Below are 18,324 nucleotides of genomic sequence, written 5' to 3'. Positions count from 1 at the left end.
TAGTATCACAAAATTTTGTCAGAATATTAGCTTCTTTTGAATTTAACTTTTAATTTATTCTTTGTGGCTTTCATGTCATGCATCTCGATACCATTTATCTCCTGGTCCCTTCACATCCACCCTCTACCCCTGCAACCAACTCCTCAAAATAAAACAAAATAAAATTTAAGAGAAAAGAAAAAAAATCTCATATTGGAAGCTGCTTTGTGATGCAGTGACTCACACAGTGTACCCTCCAGTCATCTGGCAAGTGTTTCCTGCAGTGAGTCACTGGTCTGGTTCGAGGCCTCTGGCTTCTGCTACACTATTGATAGTGGGCCCTCACTGGTACTTCTCTTGGGTATCCTTGTGTCGTGGACATCATGCAGCTTTGGATCCATAGGGCCAACCTCTTCATTTGCTCCCCACAGTTCATAGATAGGGTGGATCTGGGCAGGTTGGTTAGCCAGCTAGCTCTCTCCCATTCTCAACAGTAGAGTGAGCTCTCCAACATTGCCCTGGCTAGGTCACCTTATGCAGCAAGGTGCAAAGGAGGGGTGGGGTCGGATCTCCTGCTGTCATGCCCCCGGGGGCTGGCTCTACTACATCTACAGCACCAGGGCCAGATCTACTGTTTTGCCCAGGTGAAGTGCAGGGTCCACTGCAGCTGGTGAGGGGCAGTCAGAGGAGGGGCTCTCCCATTCTCATGCCCTTAGGGTTATCTCACCTGTGCCTCCACCCCTCCAACAGAGTCAGTTCTGTTGTGCTGCCTAGGAGAGGTAGAGGGCATACTCTCCCAAGTACTGCAGCCAGTGAGGGGTGGGGCCAAAGCAACTCTGTGCAGCTATGGACATCAACACAGATGGCAGCTGCAGCAGGGCCATAGGGCAGGACAACACCATGTCTCTGGGGGAGTGCACCCAGTGGGGCAGGCTGTGTGTGGGCTCAGTTTCTTTTCTTTGCTGCTTGGGGCTGGCCACCCTCAGAATATTTAAGCATTATAAAGTTGTTAAGGTCATTGGTAGATATAAATTCTACAAAATTGTAACTCTTGCTTAAAAGTTTGATTTTTTTTTTGAAGGGGGGTGCTTGGTAACAATTTTATCAGTTTGTCTTGAGTAGTTTCTCAGTGAATTTTCAAGAATGCTTTGTGCTTTTTTTGCCCCTCCCCAGGGTTTCTCTGTGTAGCTTTGGAGCCTATTCTGGCACTGGCTCTATAGACCAAGCTGGAGTGGAACTCACAGAGATATGCCTGCCTCAGACTCCCAATTGCTGGGATTAAAGGTGTGCGCCACCAATGCCCAGCCAGAATGCTTTGTTTTTATACTTGTCAAAGGATAGGACTTTGGATTAAGGATTTTAATTGTCCTTCCTTCCTTCCTTCTTTCCTTCCTTCTTTGTTTTTGTTGTTAGTCTTGTAGTACATGTTGGCCTCAGCTCACTGTGTATTGGAGGATGACCTTAGACTCCAGACCCTGCTCCTCGTCCTCAGCGCTCTAGTTACAGGTGGTGTGTAAGTCACCATTCCCAGCTTAGAATAGACCCTAATATTTCCCCAGGGATCAAAACCAGGGCATTATGAACACTTAAGCAAAAATTCTATCACTGAATTACACTTTCAGGCCAGTTTTTATTTTTTAAAAGATTGCACCAGGACCAGGTATGGTGGTGCACACCTTTAATCCTGGCACTGCAGAGGCAGAGGCAGGTGGATCTCTGAGTTGGAGGCCAGCATGGTCTGAATAATGAGTTCCAGGCAAGCTGATACTATATAATAAGACCCTGCCTGAAAAAAAACAAACAAAAAAACCCCCACAAAACAAACAAAAATTGCATCAGTATCTTTCTATAAACAGCCCAGGTAAGACGCCAGCTTCTTAGAGTACCAGGATTACAGATCTGTAACACTTATTTCCATAGCATGGAATTAAGTATCTTGGTGAGCTGTGCAGAAGAGAGTGGTTCTCTACACAGGAAAAGGCCGAAAAAAGCAGAAACAAGGATCAAGAAGCAGATTGGCCATTTCAGAGTTGCTTCCCTTAAAAGATAGTAGAGGGGAGACAGAACAGTAGACAACACATGGCTGGTTAACAACAGATTATGTTACATCACTTTGTGTAAGGATTAAAGCAGAAGGAATTTAAACATCATGCTGATTGAAACTAGACTATCGAGAAAATTTCTCCTCGTTTCATGAAAGGTCAGTTAAACAAGTCTGATATTTGGTAACATGGAACTTTATCATGGGTGACTCCATTTTGATTCTGCTTGTTCTGTTAAAGCATGGTTGAATAGAAGCGTTCAAAGTGCATGTTCTTGTCTTGTTCCCAGTCATTAGTGGAATAAATTCAGTCTTAACCATTTTTAGCTTGTAATTGATCATAGATGTGCTCTATCTGACTTTACCAGCTTATGTTCCAAATTTTGCTGATAGTTATATGTTTCCTTTGTGTTATAAAATGGCCCTCCTCCTCTCCCCCGTTTCATTAAATGTGAGTTATATTGATAGATTTTTAAAAATGTTAGCCAACTATGCATTTCTGGGCAAACTCTCTTCAGATACAGTATATTACTTGATTTTATATGCATAATATAATTTCATAAGTCAGTCCAATTAAGATGTTGTCAATGATCAATAAATATTTAGTGAATAAAGACAGTGGTGTTCCTTAAGTGTTTTCCATTTTGGGTAACATTTTAAAAATGACAACAGTATACTAATCATATAATATCCCCAATTTTCTGAGACTTTATTCAGAGATTACTTCTCTACATCTTGATTAGAAAGTGGATGGTGAGTCAGAAGGAAGTGGAGGAGTCCTGTCATTTAGGAACTTTATAGTCTGTTCATTTTTATATCCTGTATAGTTTGACAAACTTTGATGATCTGATTTACTTACCTCTTACAGATCAGAAAGAACAAATTACAGAGTGGTAATGTTTACTAGAAAATTTTAAATTGAGAACATAGAGATTAGCAACTTTCAGTGCTGTGGAGGAGAAAATAGATTGTGAGAACTTTAAAAACTGAGTCCGAGAGCTGTTGAAAAGTCCCAGGAGCACTTCTGTGTATTGACCTTATCCCAAGCTCTTAGATTAGATAAGGTTAAACCCATCTAGATATGCACTCTGCCTTTTGATTGACTCAAGATCTGCTGATAAGGGTGTGTGTGTGTGTGTGTGTGTGTGTGTGTGTGTGTGTGTGTGTGTGTGTGTGTGTGTGTGTGTGTACACACGTATGTATGTATGTGTGTGAGTGTGATACCTCCCCACACACATGTATTCCTAGTTGGAAGGGTGAAATCTTAGGATTTTTCCCACACTTAAGGGGAAGATATTTAGGTTGAACTTAGGATGCCAGGCATGGAGTTATTATAGACAGCAATGACACCTACTTCAATAAAAGTAGGATCTTTCCTATTGTATAAGCCTTTCTGTAGTCTATAGAAATAGAAGGCTAAATAAATAAAGCAGGTGAGATTGTAGAGAGATAATAAAGTACTTTTTATATGATTTCAGAGACACAGCTACAGTACAGGTGCACTGGGTTACTATGTGAACATCAAGAAGGGGGTTTAGAGAAGGAGGTTTAATCAGAAAAGTGCTTTTTTTTCTGGAAGAAATAAATTTACTGTTAAAGTGCTTAAACTAGAAAAATTAAAATATTGTTTATTGGTTTTCCAGGAAAAAGACTTAGTATTTAAGATGATGAAATTATTAAATAACTTTTTCTTTTTCCCTAGATGGTATACCTCAAGTTTACTATTTTGGCCCATGTGGTAAATACAATGCTATGGTGCTGGAACTGCTGGGACCTAGTTTGGAAGATTTGTTTGACCTGTGTGATAGAACATTTTCTCTTAAAACAGTTCTTATGATAGCTATACAATTGGTAAGTAAAGCAGGGTGTCGGAAGTTGCTTGAACAACTACATAGTTCTTTGATCACAAATTCCTCTGTCTCTCCCTTCCTCTATCCCTCTCTCACTCTATTCCTCACTCTCTAGCTATGTATCTTGATTTTTTTGGGACCCAGTCTCATGTAACCAAAGGTTGGTCTCAAACTCCCTATGTAGTGTATGTTGGTCTTGAACTACTGATCTCCTGCCTTTGCCTTCCGAGTGCTGGTGATATCGGTGTGCACCACCATGCCTGGTTTTCATAAATTTAAGTTAAAAGTTCCATTAATGCTTTTTGATCTTGTCATATGGAACATTGGACCCATATAATAGAAATGTTTTTTGCTTTTTCTATTTTCTTTCTAGGATGCACAGAATGTAAAATTATTGACCCAAGTGCATTTTAGTTGTATCTAAATTAATATTTTAATTGTTTTAAGGACAGAAGGCTAACTTCAAGGGTTGAGGGTTTTTTTTTTAACACTATTTTCTTGTGTAAGATGAAACCTTTGAATCCTCAGAAACAGAATTCTTAATCTTTGAAGTTGGCTTTAATGACTTAATAAAAGAAGAAAAAAGTTAATGAACAGTATATATACTTCAGTATTTACATTTCAGGGAGCCTTTGAGGAAACACTAGAGATGAGTTTTAGACAGTTTTGGCATAAATGCCAATATAAAGTCTTGAAATTGTTTTTATTCATTTGGTCATTAATTCTATTTCTGTAGGTTTATGTTGGAAATATTTAGGATATATATATATATATATACATATATATATATGTATACATATATACATATATATATATGGGTAGATACAGTTGTAAAATAATGAGTAACATGCAATGGTATGGAAGTGACAGGGTGAATTGAGTAAATCATGAAAATCAAAAAGTAATTTGCAGCATTAAGAACTGCATTAGATAATTTTTGTGACCCAGAAAATGCTCATAAAATATTGTTAATTAAGGCATGGGTCACAGGAGTATAGGCTACAGTTTGTTAATAAACAGACTAGAACGGTCCCTGTGATTGTCTGCTGACATGGCACTGTTTTCCAGGATTGCCACAGATGAAACAGTTACCTTATCTCTAAAGTTCTGTTCAGTTATTTTGTATGGTAAGCATTATTTGAGAATATGAAAAATGATTATTATGAATATGCTGTTTGTGGTTTATTTATTTATATATAAATATATCTACATATAGATATACTATATTTATAAAGTTAATATAAATGTTTATGTTTGTGTTAATAAAATTAATATAAATATGTGTTATTATAGTTGGAATTCAGAAATTTTTAGTTTCAAGATTTTAAAGTATTTAATACCTAGGAAAAATAAAATCTACTATGAGAAAGAATACTAAATGATGTTAATTTTTTGATGGTAATTTTTTTAAAGGTAAAATTACATTCTTAAGGTTTTTTGATCATAAAAATTGCCTGATTATTGAACTGAGGAAGGAAAATGTTAACTTTATGAGTGTGTCTTAGGTTTGAATTTGAGGTTTTTATTTTTAATCAGTAAAGTTTTTAAATTTATAACCTAGCATCCTCTGAAAGTGGTGATTTGAGTCTGACTTACTGCTAGGAAATGCATTCCTAAAATTCAGATATTTTCATTTATCTGTGACCATTACAGCAAAGACAAACATTTCAAGTCTGAAATGGATATGTACTCTTTGAGGAAGTGAAGACTTGACATCTTTTTAACTTTAAATGGTTGGAACAATTTCTAATTGTTTTCTTTATTATGTTATTCTTATGGTGAAAGTTCTGTCTTGGTTTTAATCATGATTTTGTTTGATAGTGAAAATCTAAAATAAAAATTCTTTTCTCTTTTTCCACCAAGATTTCTCGCATGGAATATGTCCACTCAAAGAACTTGATATACAGAGATGTGAAACCTGAGAACTTCTTAATAGGACGGCCAGGAAACAAAACCCAGCAAGTCATTCATATCATAGATTTTGGTTTGGCAAAGGAATATATTGATCCAGAAACAAAGAAACATATACCATACAGAGAACACAAAAGCCTTACAGGAACAGCTAGATACATGAGCATAAACACACATTTAGGAAAAGGTAAGTGAACATGTTTTGAGTGTGGAAGCTTGAATTCTGCTGTGTCAGAAGTGTAAGCTTGTTTGCTGCTGCCTTGCAGTGTTTGCAAATTAAAGCAGCCCATATTGTAACTTTTATTCACCACATACCTATACTTTTCTGTATTTTGATGATACTTAAAAATAAGGCCCTGTATAGGGTAAATGTTTCCATTGATAACTTGAAATGTCCAGCCTTGATACAATTAGGGGATCCATTTGATTATTTCTTTTAATACACAATTTTAACTTAATTCAGATTATAGCTCCTTTATACAGCTAGCCAGGTTAGTAGCAACCTGACTAATGGTATAATGCTGGCAACCTGGAGTGTAAAGGCAAGCAGGTGGCTTCTAATGTTGGCTAGAGAAGTTTTCCTACCAGTATGGCTTTGGACAAGTTATTAATTTTAAAAATGTATTTGCTATGTGTATAAAGAGTAAAATATCAAATGTATAGCATTTTAATGTTTTTTTTTTTTTTCTCCTTTTTTAAGTTCTGGGTCTAGTTGGGACAATGTATTATATGTTGCATAGTTTTAGTCCTTTTTTAAAATTTTAAATCAGCCCTATGTCGTTTATAGGTGCTTTCTTTATAGGTCTTAATCTTTATTATTTTAGGAGTAAGGGCAATATTTTAGAATGTTCTTAGTTTGGGTCCTTATTTTTTTCTTGATTAGATATTGGCATGCATGTCTAATACAAATCTGTGAGGAAGCATAGGAGTCTTTTTCTTGTATTATGTCAGGGTCAGTTGGTGTAGTTATTTCCAGCTGGGTCTGTTCACTTATTTAGATGATGTCTGCTAAGTTTCCCCAGAAAAGGGTATTTTCCCTTGGCAGATAAAAAGCATGTTGTAGTTGGTTCTTTGAAATTATGTAAGCATGTTATTCTTTAAATTTCTTTTGAGATAGGGTCTAGCTTCATAGCCTTTGAACTTGAAATCCTTTTTTCCTTGGCCTCTCATATTCACATTTTAGGGTTATAGGCATATGCTACCATGAAAGGGTCTTTAATAAATTTTTACATACTAGATTTAATAGCTATTGATGATTCCCTCTCTCTGTTTCTTACATATTTATTAGCTGATATGCTAGCATCACAACCTTCCGCTTTTACCCAATTATTGACTTATATCTGTACAGACTGAAAGTTTGGCCACTGATTGCTCCTTTGAAGCTGGCTCCTCTTCTTGACAGTCAAGCATTCTTTGACCACTTTCTGATTTTTTAGTTTGTCTATTCCAGGCATAGCCAATCATGCCTAAAGATGTCCTGGGTCTCTGTTGGATAAAGATAGTATTTGATGACCAAGATTTGCCACTGGTTATGCTTCTTGCTCTGCTTTGGTATTACAAATAGTGTCTGGGTAATGTGTAAGTGTATGTATACCCCCCCCCCCCACACACACACAGAGGCTATACATGTGTACTATGTACACAGCCACTAATGCATTCCTAGTAGAGCTTCAAGGTTATACTGGTACTTCTGAGTTTTGGGTTTGTTCACTACAAAGTAGTATTCCCCCATCTATATTCATTTTTCCTTCTATATATTTATCTTCCTTTGTTAACAGAGAGTAGTCTGCCCGTCATTCATTTACTCAGTGTTTAAAAGCTAGGCTACTCAGAATATAGCTTCAAAATTGCTAAATGACCCTCCTTTGTGAAGTAAGATTACTGCACATAATTTTAATTATTTATCAGAGTTCTTTTTAAAATTTCAACAAAATTTATGTTGAATAAAGCACAAATACTTAGATATAGAATGTGTCAACAAATATCTACATCGCATAATGCAGCTCTATCTTTTTTTAATGTTTCTTCTAGAAGCCTTATGATTTTGGTTTCTTATATTTGTGACTTATATAGAATTAGTTTTTTTTTTTCTTTTTGTTTAAGGCGAGATAAGGGTTGAGGTTTTATTCATGGAATGCTCATTCACACTAAATTGTCCTTTTCTCTTAAAAATCATTTCTAGCTGGGCGTTGGTGGCGCACACCTTTAATCCCGGCACTTGAGAGTCAGAGGCAGGTGGATCTCTGTGAGTTCAAGGCCAGCCTAGTCTACAGAGGGAGTTCCAGGACAGGCTCCAAAACAATATATAGAAACCCTGTCTCGAAAAACCAAACCAAACCAAACCAAACAAACCACATTTTTTTTTTAATTGTATTTGCAATGGGTTTTTCTTAAACCATGCTTTGTGCTTATAACATTGGAAACACAGACTTGATTTTTTACTCTATTCCTAGCAGCTTAATCACAAGGACTAGGCAGGAATGTAAAGCTATCATTTGTCCATTTGCTCGATGCCTTAAAGTAGCAACTACTGTGGGGGTTGAAGGACTTTTTCACAGGGGTTGCATACTAGATATCCTGCATATCACATTTTATATTATAATTTATAAAAGCAGCAAAATAGTTATGAAATAGCAAAAATAATTTTATGGTTGGGGGGTGTAATCACAACATGAAGAATTGTATTCAAGGGTTATAGCATTGGGAAGGCTCAGAACTGCTGACTTAAAGTGTAAAGGAAGATGACGACAGGTCTTTGGTTCTTCTCCAGCAGCTTTCCTCAGACTTAGCTGTTACAGATTGGAAGTCTTTGCTCTGCTTCTCAGCTGTGAATTAAGTAGCATTGGCATTGTTGCTGGCAGCCTGCCTGATACTAGGCTCATGCCGCTTTCTCCTTACACATATGAAATGCATGAGAAATGGGAGTCTGCCTTTAAGCACAGTTTCAGATGATAAAAGGCAAGCTTTTCAGATAATATTTTTGTGAGTCCTTTCAATAACAAACTCTTCTAACAGATTTAAAACACTACTGGGTAGCGAGCCGGTGCCTTCTGCTGAAGCCAGTCACACCCATATTTGCATGTGCAATTGTCTGTGAGAAAGTTTCATTTAAAGGGAGTTGTTACAGACGGTTTCAAAATAACTAACAAAGTTTCACAACCTTTTTATTGTAAGACATGAGGTCATTGCTTCCTCATGGGCTTGAGTGTGTGTGTGTGTGAACAATGGTAATATGTAGCAGCTTTCTATTTGTAGAAAGGGCAAAGTAAATTTTTGTCATTGTTAAGAAAGTCCTCCAGAGCTTGGGGAAGCGACATTTAACTGTTGCAGGAATCTACTGACAACAAAAGCTATAGGATTTACTTTTCAAAGACCTGCTTAGCAAGTCTAATGTAGATGGATAATATTGATAGAGGAAGTGCTTGTTTGCCAGAAGACATGAATTCCAAATAATAAGAGGCAGCTAAAGTAGTATGTGTTTGGGTGCATTTTATATATTCTGTGAGTTTGGGATGCCTGTGGACATAGGTATCTCATGTTTCTTTAAATTTAAGACCATGATTTAAGTACATGAATGGTGAAGAGAGAGAAACCAATACAGAAGAAAGAGGACAGACAAAATGTGACTCTTGAATGTGATTTTTTGCTTTTTATGTGTCTGACTAAAGCCTTCCCAGCTTTGCCTGGATCTTAACAACTCCTTCCTTTCCGTGCTGTTCTTTTCTTCCTTCCATCTTTTCCTTTCTTTTGTGTTTGCAGAGATAGAGGGTCAAACTCAGGCCCTTGCACCTGCTAGGCAACTGCTGAACTGGTGAACTATATCCCCAGCCTGTTAGTGATTACTTTTAAGGCATCAGTAATTAATTCATTCATTCATTTGCATTTCTTTATTTATATTGGACCATTATAAGAATTTTTCCTTTTGAAGATTAGCAGAGTATCAGATCTAATCAGAAAAAGGTATTTCCAGTATACTATAGGTAAATAATATAAAAACCACATTGTATAGCCTTTTGTTTTTACAACATCTGTTGATCTTAACATGGCATAAGGCCATTTATGCTCAGAAGACAAATACAGTGACTTAGTTATATCTTTGCATGTCTACTTATGTCATTGTCCAAAGTGAAATCCTCATAAGGGTGTGTGACAGATAAAGATTTCCACTGTCACTTAATAAATAAGCTGCTGCTGCCATTTCTTCTTCTTTGTATTTTATGCTGAGTTATTTTATATTAGCTGTAGCTGTATGTCTACTGTTGAGTAGATTTTTAAAGACTGTTGCTTTGAGTCTCGTTATTGTAATTCTTGGGTCACTCTTCTACCCATTTATATTTTTCTTGTTGAAGTAATTTGAAGTTAAGTTTTGTCTCTGTCTCTGTCTCTGTCTCTCTCTGTCTCTCTCTCTCTCTCTCACACACACACACACCAGTAACCTTAGAGAAAATACACTGTATTATTATTTTTTTTGTGAGTTTTTTTCTTTGTCTTTCAGCTTTATTTTGTCTTATTTTTGCCATGTTGTATGTATGTGTTTCCTTATGGCAGCACTTAGCTTTTCCCTTATTTTGATTTGTTTCTCTTAACTTCAAAACCAGACTTACTGAATTATATCCAAATTGAGAGCCATTTCAAGAGAGAGCTAGTTTAGGAATTAAGTGATTATATGCACTGGGTTTTTTCGCAGAAAAGGAATGTCCATATTTAGATTTTGTTGATAGTGTTGGGTTGTGTGTCTAGGTGAGGGAGCTGTTACTGCATATTGTGTTATATTATTCTTTTATGTTGACTCGGTCTTTCTGTGTAGCTAGTGTGGTGTGGAACTCCCTTTGTAGCGGAGGGTGGCTTGGAACTCAGTTGTGTTTATCAGGCTAGATTTGAAGTCAGCATTCTCCTGCCTTAGCCTTCAGAATGCTGGGATTACAAGCATGTACTCTCATGCTTTGGCCTTGTATTGTCTTTGGAAAAGCACCAAAACTCATCTTTATTATGTAATCTGAAGAAACGTGAACTCAGTGAATTTTGTGACAAATGTGGGGTAGAGAAAACTACTAAAATTTTTTATAAGGAAATATTAAATAAAGCCATCTCAAAAGATTTACTTCTCTTTTAATTATGTGTATACATGTATTTTGTATATTATTATTTACATAGAGTGCAGTTGTCTGTGGGGCCAGAAGAGATCATGGATGTCCTGGAGCTGAAGTTATAGGACTTGTGAGTTGTGAGTATGGCAGGTACTTTATGAGGACAGCAAGCTGTCTTAAACACTGATCCATCTCTCCAGCTCCAAAACAACCTTTACTTATATGTAGTAGTTTTTTTTTAGTGTTATATTTATAAAAATAATTTGTACCCTTGAAGAGTTTTTACCCTTTGAGTTCTCCTACCAGTCAGAACTTGTCTTTTGCCTTAGTTGTTTTTTCGGGTAAGAAATGAAGTAATAAATTTATTCTTATATATATGTACATATAATAGAAAGTTTCCTGCTTCTAAAAAAGTATTTGGCATATTCTAGTTGAAAGAAATAAATTTGAGTTCATGAAAAAAGTTTTCCTAGTAAGAATTAAATTTTAATTGATATGGACAATTACAGGTAATTGAATAGTACGATCATATTTATTTGGTGAAAAGATAATGTTGAATTTTTAATAGAAAAGCATTGCAGGAGATTGTCAGTGAACTTAATTTCATTGTTAGACTTTCCCCAATGAACAGAAGGCACACAAGTACTTAGAATCCTACCCTCTTAAATACTGGTAGTTATTTAACCTTTCTGAGCCTATACTCCAGATTTGAGATAATAATTATAACTAAAAACATTTGATATTTGTAAGGCTCTTAAAATTTGTTATTTTTATGTAATACATATATTTCTAATGAGTAAAAGTTTAAATTATAGAAGTTAAATTGCTTTGAATTTATTTAAAAGAAATTGGGACTGTACTTATCTCCATTTAAACTTTTAAAACGTTACATAATAAATAATAGCTCTGAGGGAAATACTCATTTTCAAACAGGCCTTTTAGTTAAATGATTTAGAAAAAAATGTGAACAGGTTTTAATTAGAGCCTGATAACCTGTGAGAGATCTTTTTCATGTAACAGAACTCTCTCAAACTTGAAGGGTGAGTTACTCTATTTCAAAGAGAAAGCTTTCTTGTGATTTCTATTACTTCCCACTTGGTGACATTTATTTCTAGGTGTCACTTGGTAAAAGAACACAAAGAAAGCAATTATGAAGGTAGAAGGGGTTTGGATTGAGTTTTAGTAGTTGGCTTACTTTACTAGCTTCTATTTATGGCTTGAATTTATGAGTCTAATACTGTCCTTTGATGGAGTGATAAGGGTGAGATCACTGCATGATCTTTTTTCATTGACAGTGTGGTAACTAAGTACCATTCTGATAGAGTAGAAATGGCTTTTTTGCTGTTTCTCTCTTTAACAAAGAATCCTATTCTAAGGCTAAAATTATATATATAATATAGTGTGTGTGTGTGTGTGTGTGTGTGTGTGTGTGTGTGTGTGTTTGTGTGTGTGTGTATGTATATGTCTGTATGTGTATGGGGTGGGGTGTTGGGATTTTTTTGGAAGGCCAGAGGACAACTTAAGGGAGTTAGTTTTTTCAAGTCTTTATAAGCATTTGCTATTTTACACACACACACACACACACACACACACACACACACACACACACACACACACACACGTGTAAATTTTTATATTGGTAAATTTGTGTATTTTCTGGGTTTTAATACTGTTGTATAAAGGTGTTGGTTTTTAAATTTAATTTCTGATTGTTCATTGCTAGTATAGAAATCTGTTTGATTTATATATTCATCTTGTGTCATCTTGTGTCTGAAACCTTGATAAACTCAGTAGTTAAAGTATTTTGCAGATTACTTAGAATTTTCTACATTGCATATTTATGTTGTCTGTAAAGAAAAATAGCATTTCTTTTTCCAATTTGGACATCTTTAAAAGTTTTGCTTCTCTACTTATTATTTTATGTGTGTGTATGTGTGTGTTGGTTGCATATGCCATGGTACTCATGTGGAGTTCATACTCTCATCCCTTTATGTGTGTGCTAGAGTCACCAGGATTGCTCCATTGAGCTGTCTTGTTGGCTCCTGAATGCATTCAATAATTAAATGATGTTTTTCTTGCTTTGTTTTACTGTCAAGAATTTTCCATTGGGTTTGGTGGTGCACACCTTTAATCCTAGCACTTGGGAGGCAGAGGCAGGTGAATCTCTGTGAGTTGGAGGCCAGCTTGATGTACAAAGCAAGTTCCAGGATAGCCATAGCTGTTACACAGAGAAACTCTGTCTCAATAACCCTGCTCCCCCAAAAGAAAAAAGAATTTTCTATGTGATACTGAATAGAAACAAGTAATAGGTATTTTTATTTTTTGGTCCCCACCTTAGGCTGTGTTTCTTATAATTTAAAATTTATCTTAGGCCATATCTATTGGCTCCAGGAATATAATCCCAGCTACTGTGGAGTCCAAGGCAATAAGATCACAAAGTCAAGGCCTGTCTAGGCTAATAAGTGTAAGTTCAAGGCTATTTTGGAAAAGTTCATGAGAACCAATCTCAAGTAAAAAACAAACAAGGGGAGAAAAAATGGAAAAAGAGAGCTTGGAGTTTAGCTCAGAGATAGAGTGCTTGTCTAAGTACCCCAAGGCCTTGGGGATGAAAAGGCTAACAAAAAAGAATATCCCAGACTTTTCATAGTTGTCTTTTGTTAGGCTAAAGAAATTTCTATAACTTATTTTGCCGAGGTTTTTATTTAAAACAATATGTTTTGTGATGCTGAGGATCGAGCTGAGGGTCTTGTGTAAGCTAGGAAACAGTCACTGAGACATTCCATCAACCTTTGCTGAGAATTTTATGATGAATGCATGCTAGATTTTCTCAAATGCTTTGTATGATGAGATGGTCATATAGTTCATGTCTTCTAAATTTTAGTTACTAGTGTATGTGTTACATGCATGTGAATGTGCAGGTATGTAGCACAGGTGAAGTCCAGAGCAGGTCATCAGGGTTTTCTTTATTGTCTCATGACAGTCTCTCATGGAAATGGACACCTGCCTTTTTTAGCTAGTAAGTTCGTGGGAATTGTCTGTTTCTGCCTCCAAGTCCTGGGGTTGCAGGCAGTGGCAGCCATTTCTGGCTTAATGTACTTGCTGGGAATTTAAACTCAGGGCCTCATGCTTCCATAGCAAGTAAGAACATATGTTCTTCCCCAGTCTCCATAGATTCAACTTTGGAAGTTAAACTGACCTTATATTCTATGGGTGAAGATTACTTAGTCAGAGAATATTACCTTCTTAGGGATTTTATGCTTGCTTGTGATATATTTTCTATAGTTTTTGTAACTTGCAGTAATTTTGTATTTGAAACAGGATAATGATGAGTTGAAAACTATTTCTAAGAGTTTTTGTTGACTTGATACTTTTTGGCCTTTAGTAGAATTTATCAGTTATGCCTTATATTTAAGTAAGATTTCAGGTTGTATTAAATTTTTTTTTTTTTTTAGAAAAAATCTGTATATATGTGTGTGTATGCATGTGTGTTCATGCATGTATGCATGTATATATAGATGCAGGTTATGTGAGAGACTTTTTCTGGGGAGATTAAATGCTCATACATTTCTGCTCATCCCAGAAAGCAAACCTACAACAGACCAAAGTTAACAGTTGTACTGGAGTCCAATTTGGTGAACCAATGAGTTTTTCTTGAGGTTACTAACAAGAATATGGGTGAGGAATTGCTTTCAGAAGCAGAATGACTCAAAGGCAGCCTCATCACCAAAAAGCCCACACCAACACAGATGATGATTCATACAGTTTCTCTGAAGCTTTCTGCATAGCTCCCAGGCAGTTCAGCAGGTAACCTCTTGGTGAGATAGTGGTCATTGTCTCCTCCAACAGTTGTTTAATGCTTCTATACCTCTAGATGGACTCTTAGGAATCTTGCAAATGTCAGCTTTCCTAGACATAAGAAGTTTGCTTAACTCCGGAGTCTCATGAAGTCCCCTCTCCTCCCATTGAATGTTTCAGTTTAGAGGAATGTTCTGTCCAACAGCACATGTGTGGTATCACATGTATGTGAAGGTCAGAGTACATCCTCCGGTATTGATCCTTGAGTTCCATCATGATTGAGCCAGGGTTTATAGTTGTGTATTCTTGCATATGTCACCTTAGTTGTCCTGGGAACTTGGAGAATTCTACTCTCTGCTCCTTCCATCTTACAGTAGGTGAGCTGAGTTTATAAATGCATGTATGACATCCAGCTTTATGTGGTTCTGGGGATCTGAACACTGGTCTTTATTCTTATGTGGCATGTGCTTTATTCACTGAGCCATCTCCCCAGTTCATGATTTAAAATTTAAATTAGATTTCTTTTATTGGCATAGAGCTATTCAAATATTCTTGAGGCAGTTTGGTAATTAGTAAATCTTACAAAGCATTTGTCTATTTCATCTCAGTTGTTGAGTTGGCATACTGTTGGTTCCTAATGTTATTAATCATTCTTTCATTCTATTCTAATGCTTCTTCTGTTATTCCTATTATTGCTAATTCATGCTTCTTTTAGTCTAGAAAGAGGATTAATGATTTTATTGAAGTTTTCAAATAATCAACTTTTTCTTTTAGTTTTTTTTTTTTTTTTGTATTGAATTTTTGTTTTCTGGTCATTGACCTCTTTTCGTATATCAGCCTTCAACCCCTCGCCAAACTTATTTTGGGCAGTATTGGTATGAAGACAGATAAGTAGTCAGAATATAGAGTCCAGAGTATGAAGATAGATGGTCGTCTTAGTTATGAGAATAATGCAAAAACAGTTTTGGGGCAGGGAAATTCTTGTCAAAATTTAGTGTAGCCAGATTATCATTATTGACAAAAAATGGATCTGTTATTTTACTCTATACCTAAAGCAAAAATAAGTTTATTGCAAAATGTATAGTAGGGTTAAATATAAGAAGCAAAACTATAAAATCTATAGTTATAAAAATAGAAAAATCTGTGGTCTCAAGGCCTAGTCAAGAGATTATTTGAATTGGACATAAGCCATTAGGAATAGGAAGAGAAAAATTGGAAATGAATTGGACTTCATGAAAATACAAAGCACACACACACACACACACACACACACACACACACACACACAGAGAGAGAGAGAGAGAGAGAGAGAGAAGAGAGAGATTGGACTTCATGAAAATACAAAGCACACACACACACACACAGAGAGAGAGAGAGAGAGAGAGAGAGAGAGAGAGAGAGAGAGAGAGAGAGAGAGAGAGAATTCAAGAATCATTTATAGTAGTAACATTTGAAGTTAAGAGCATTAGTCACTGGTAAGATACTGTTAATCCACAGTAAACTTATATGTCATAGCTATTGTCTTGTATGAAATGGAAAAGACTGGCAATACTAAATTTCTAAGTAACTGGTGATCTCATATTGCTGGTGGGGATCTGAAATGGCACAACCTTTCCACAATATACTTTAGAAATGTCTTATGAAGCTGAGTGTGCACTGCCTTCCAATGTTGTGAGGGACTCCGAAGTATTTACTGAAGATGAATGAAAATGAGTGGTTGTACCAAGACTCCCTCCCCAATAGCTGCAAACTGGAGCCTGTGTAGGTGAATAGACGGATCTGTTGTGGTTGTCTTCATGAAAAGCAATGAGTTCTTGATCATGGAGCTATATGGGTGAATCATCAAAGCATACTGAGGGAAGGAATCCAGATATGAATCTGTACTGTATAATTCATACTGTGTGAAACAAATCTAATCTACAGTGACAGAGCAGTTAAGTGGGATCCTGAGGCTAGAGGTTGGAGGTGGAAAGGAAATTAATGGCAGAGCTATTTAGAGTCTCCAAGAAATGCCTTGATTGTGGTGATAGTTATGCAGGTGTGGTGTCAAGGGTATATTTTATTACAGTGAGCAAAGCTTTTCCTTCTAGTAATTATCAAACCCTACTCTACTTCAGTATCATCTACGAAGCTTTTCAAATGCACATACCTCTGCTCTACCATATCCAAGGAGTCAGTTACCAGCAAGAGGCCAGTTTCTCTGAGCTTTTAAAACTTTCCAAAATGCTTTCAGTTCCCATCTGGAGTTTGTAAAAATGTTTTGTTTATGTTATTTTTCCTTTTTAAGACTCTGGGACCCTAAGCATCCGGAGCCATTTTACTGGGTTTTGAGAGTGATGAGCCCTTCTGTAACTTGCAGTGTAGGAGAATGATAGATAGTGAGTAACAGTGTAAGCATTAAGTGCCTTTGGGAACGCAAGGTGGAAAAGTCAAAGGTCTCCCGACTTTCATTTTACTGCAGTTCAGTACTGTGGAACGTTTGCTCTTCTGAATGCATTGAGTATTGTTTAGAATAATACACAGTAAAATGGCTCATTTGAGGAACATAGCTTGCCTGCTGCATTTTCTTAAAAGTTTTTTCTTCTCATTTGTTAACCCCTTTGTATCATTTTGGAAATAAAGGAATCTCAATCTTCAGTGACAGATATTGAAATGTTTATGTGTCTTCCAGAGGCTTAGTCTGTTACTGTCAGCCATTTATATGACAGCTTTAAAATGACAGTTGTTATAGTAGCATTTGGGGGAACAAATAATAGTGGAGGAGCTATTAATGTTGATATGTGTCTGACATGAATGTTTATTAAGTGGTTTCAATACTAATTCTGTTTATTGTTAATAGAGAATATGTGGGATGGAAATTTTGTGCTCGTGTGTTTAGGAAATTCAGAGTTAAAGAATACTAAGTACTTTCAACTCCAGGGTTTCTCAGAACCTGTAGCCTGTTCTCTTCTGACTCTTTTAAGATGGAGCTGCAGGATACAGAGATACTCAGTTTGATCATTGAACCTCTTTTTCCGTGGCCTCTAGTTCCAAGAATAAGTATCTAGGCAAGTAAATAAATTTTCAGTAGCACTGAAGATATCATATGGCATATTTTAAAGATGATAATTTAAAAAAAGAGTTTGTATATACTTTTGTTATTTATAGATAGTAAATTCATATTCTACATTTATGTCATAAGCTTAGAAATAATTATTTTCCATTTTTGCACCTTTCACTGGTAAGTGAAAGTGAACTTTCATATTTCTCTTCTGTTTCAGAGCAGAGTAGAAGAGATGATTTAGAAGCTCTAGGCCATATGTTCATGTACTTCCTGAGAGGCAGTCTTCCTTGGCAAGGCTTAAAGGTAATTGTTTTGTGTTTCTTTATTGGAGTTCATAAAATCTTAATGCATATTAAAGCCTTCTGTTACAACTAAATAGTTGTTAATACACCACATTCTTGCACTCCTCTTTCCTACTTTAGGCTGATACATTAAAAGAGAGGTATCAGAAAATTGGAGACACGAAACGAGCCACACCAATAGAAGTGTTGTGTGAAAACTTTCCAGGTAATGGACAATGGTAAATTTCAAAAATTGAAACAGTACTTATGCACAGAAAAAGGCTAATTTTCACTGCTTACGTTTATAAGTACTTTTTTGTACACTTTGAAAAACAAG

At 36.0% G+C, this 18,324-nt stretch overlaps 1 protein-coding gene across 8 annotated transcripts in view; it reads left to right on the top strand.

The window, feature by feature from the left end:
• The window catches only part of Csnk1g3 (casein kinase 1 gamma 3), an 87,275-nt gene that overhangs the window by 41,807 nt on the left and 27,144 nt on the right, over nucleotides 1-18,324 (top strand). For all 8 annotated transcript variants that reach the window (XM_027400910.2, XM_027400911.2, XM_027400908.2 and 5 more), the window contains exons 5-8: nucleotides 3,723-3,871; nucleotides 5,734-5,968; nucleotides 17,924-18,009; nucleotides 18,129-18,213. In XM_027400910.2, coding sequence (XP_027256711.1) covers nucleotides 3,723-3,871; nucleotides 5,734-5,968; nucleotides 17,924-18,009; nucleotides 18,129-18,213 — 555 coding nt within the window. The remainder of the gene's footprint in view (nucleotides 1-3,722; nucleotides 3,872-5,733; nucleotides 5,969-17,923; nucleotides 18,010-18,128; nucleotides 18,214-18,324) is intronic.

Source organism: Cricetulus griseus, chromosome 2, assembly GCF_003668045.3.
Source record: "Cricetulus griseus strain 17A/GY chromosome 2, alternate assembly CriGri-PICRH-1.0, whole genome shotgun sequence".
NCBI lineage: Eukaryota > Metazoa > Chordata > Mammalia > Rodentia > Cricetidae > Cricetulus > Cricetulus griseus.
This window is presented reverse-complemented; position numbering and strand designations above follow the sequence as displayed.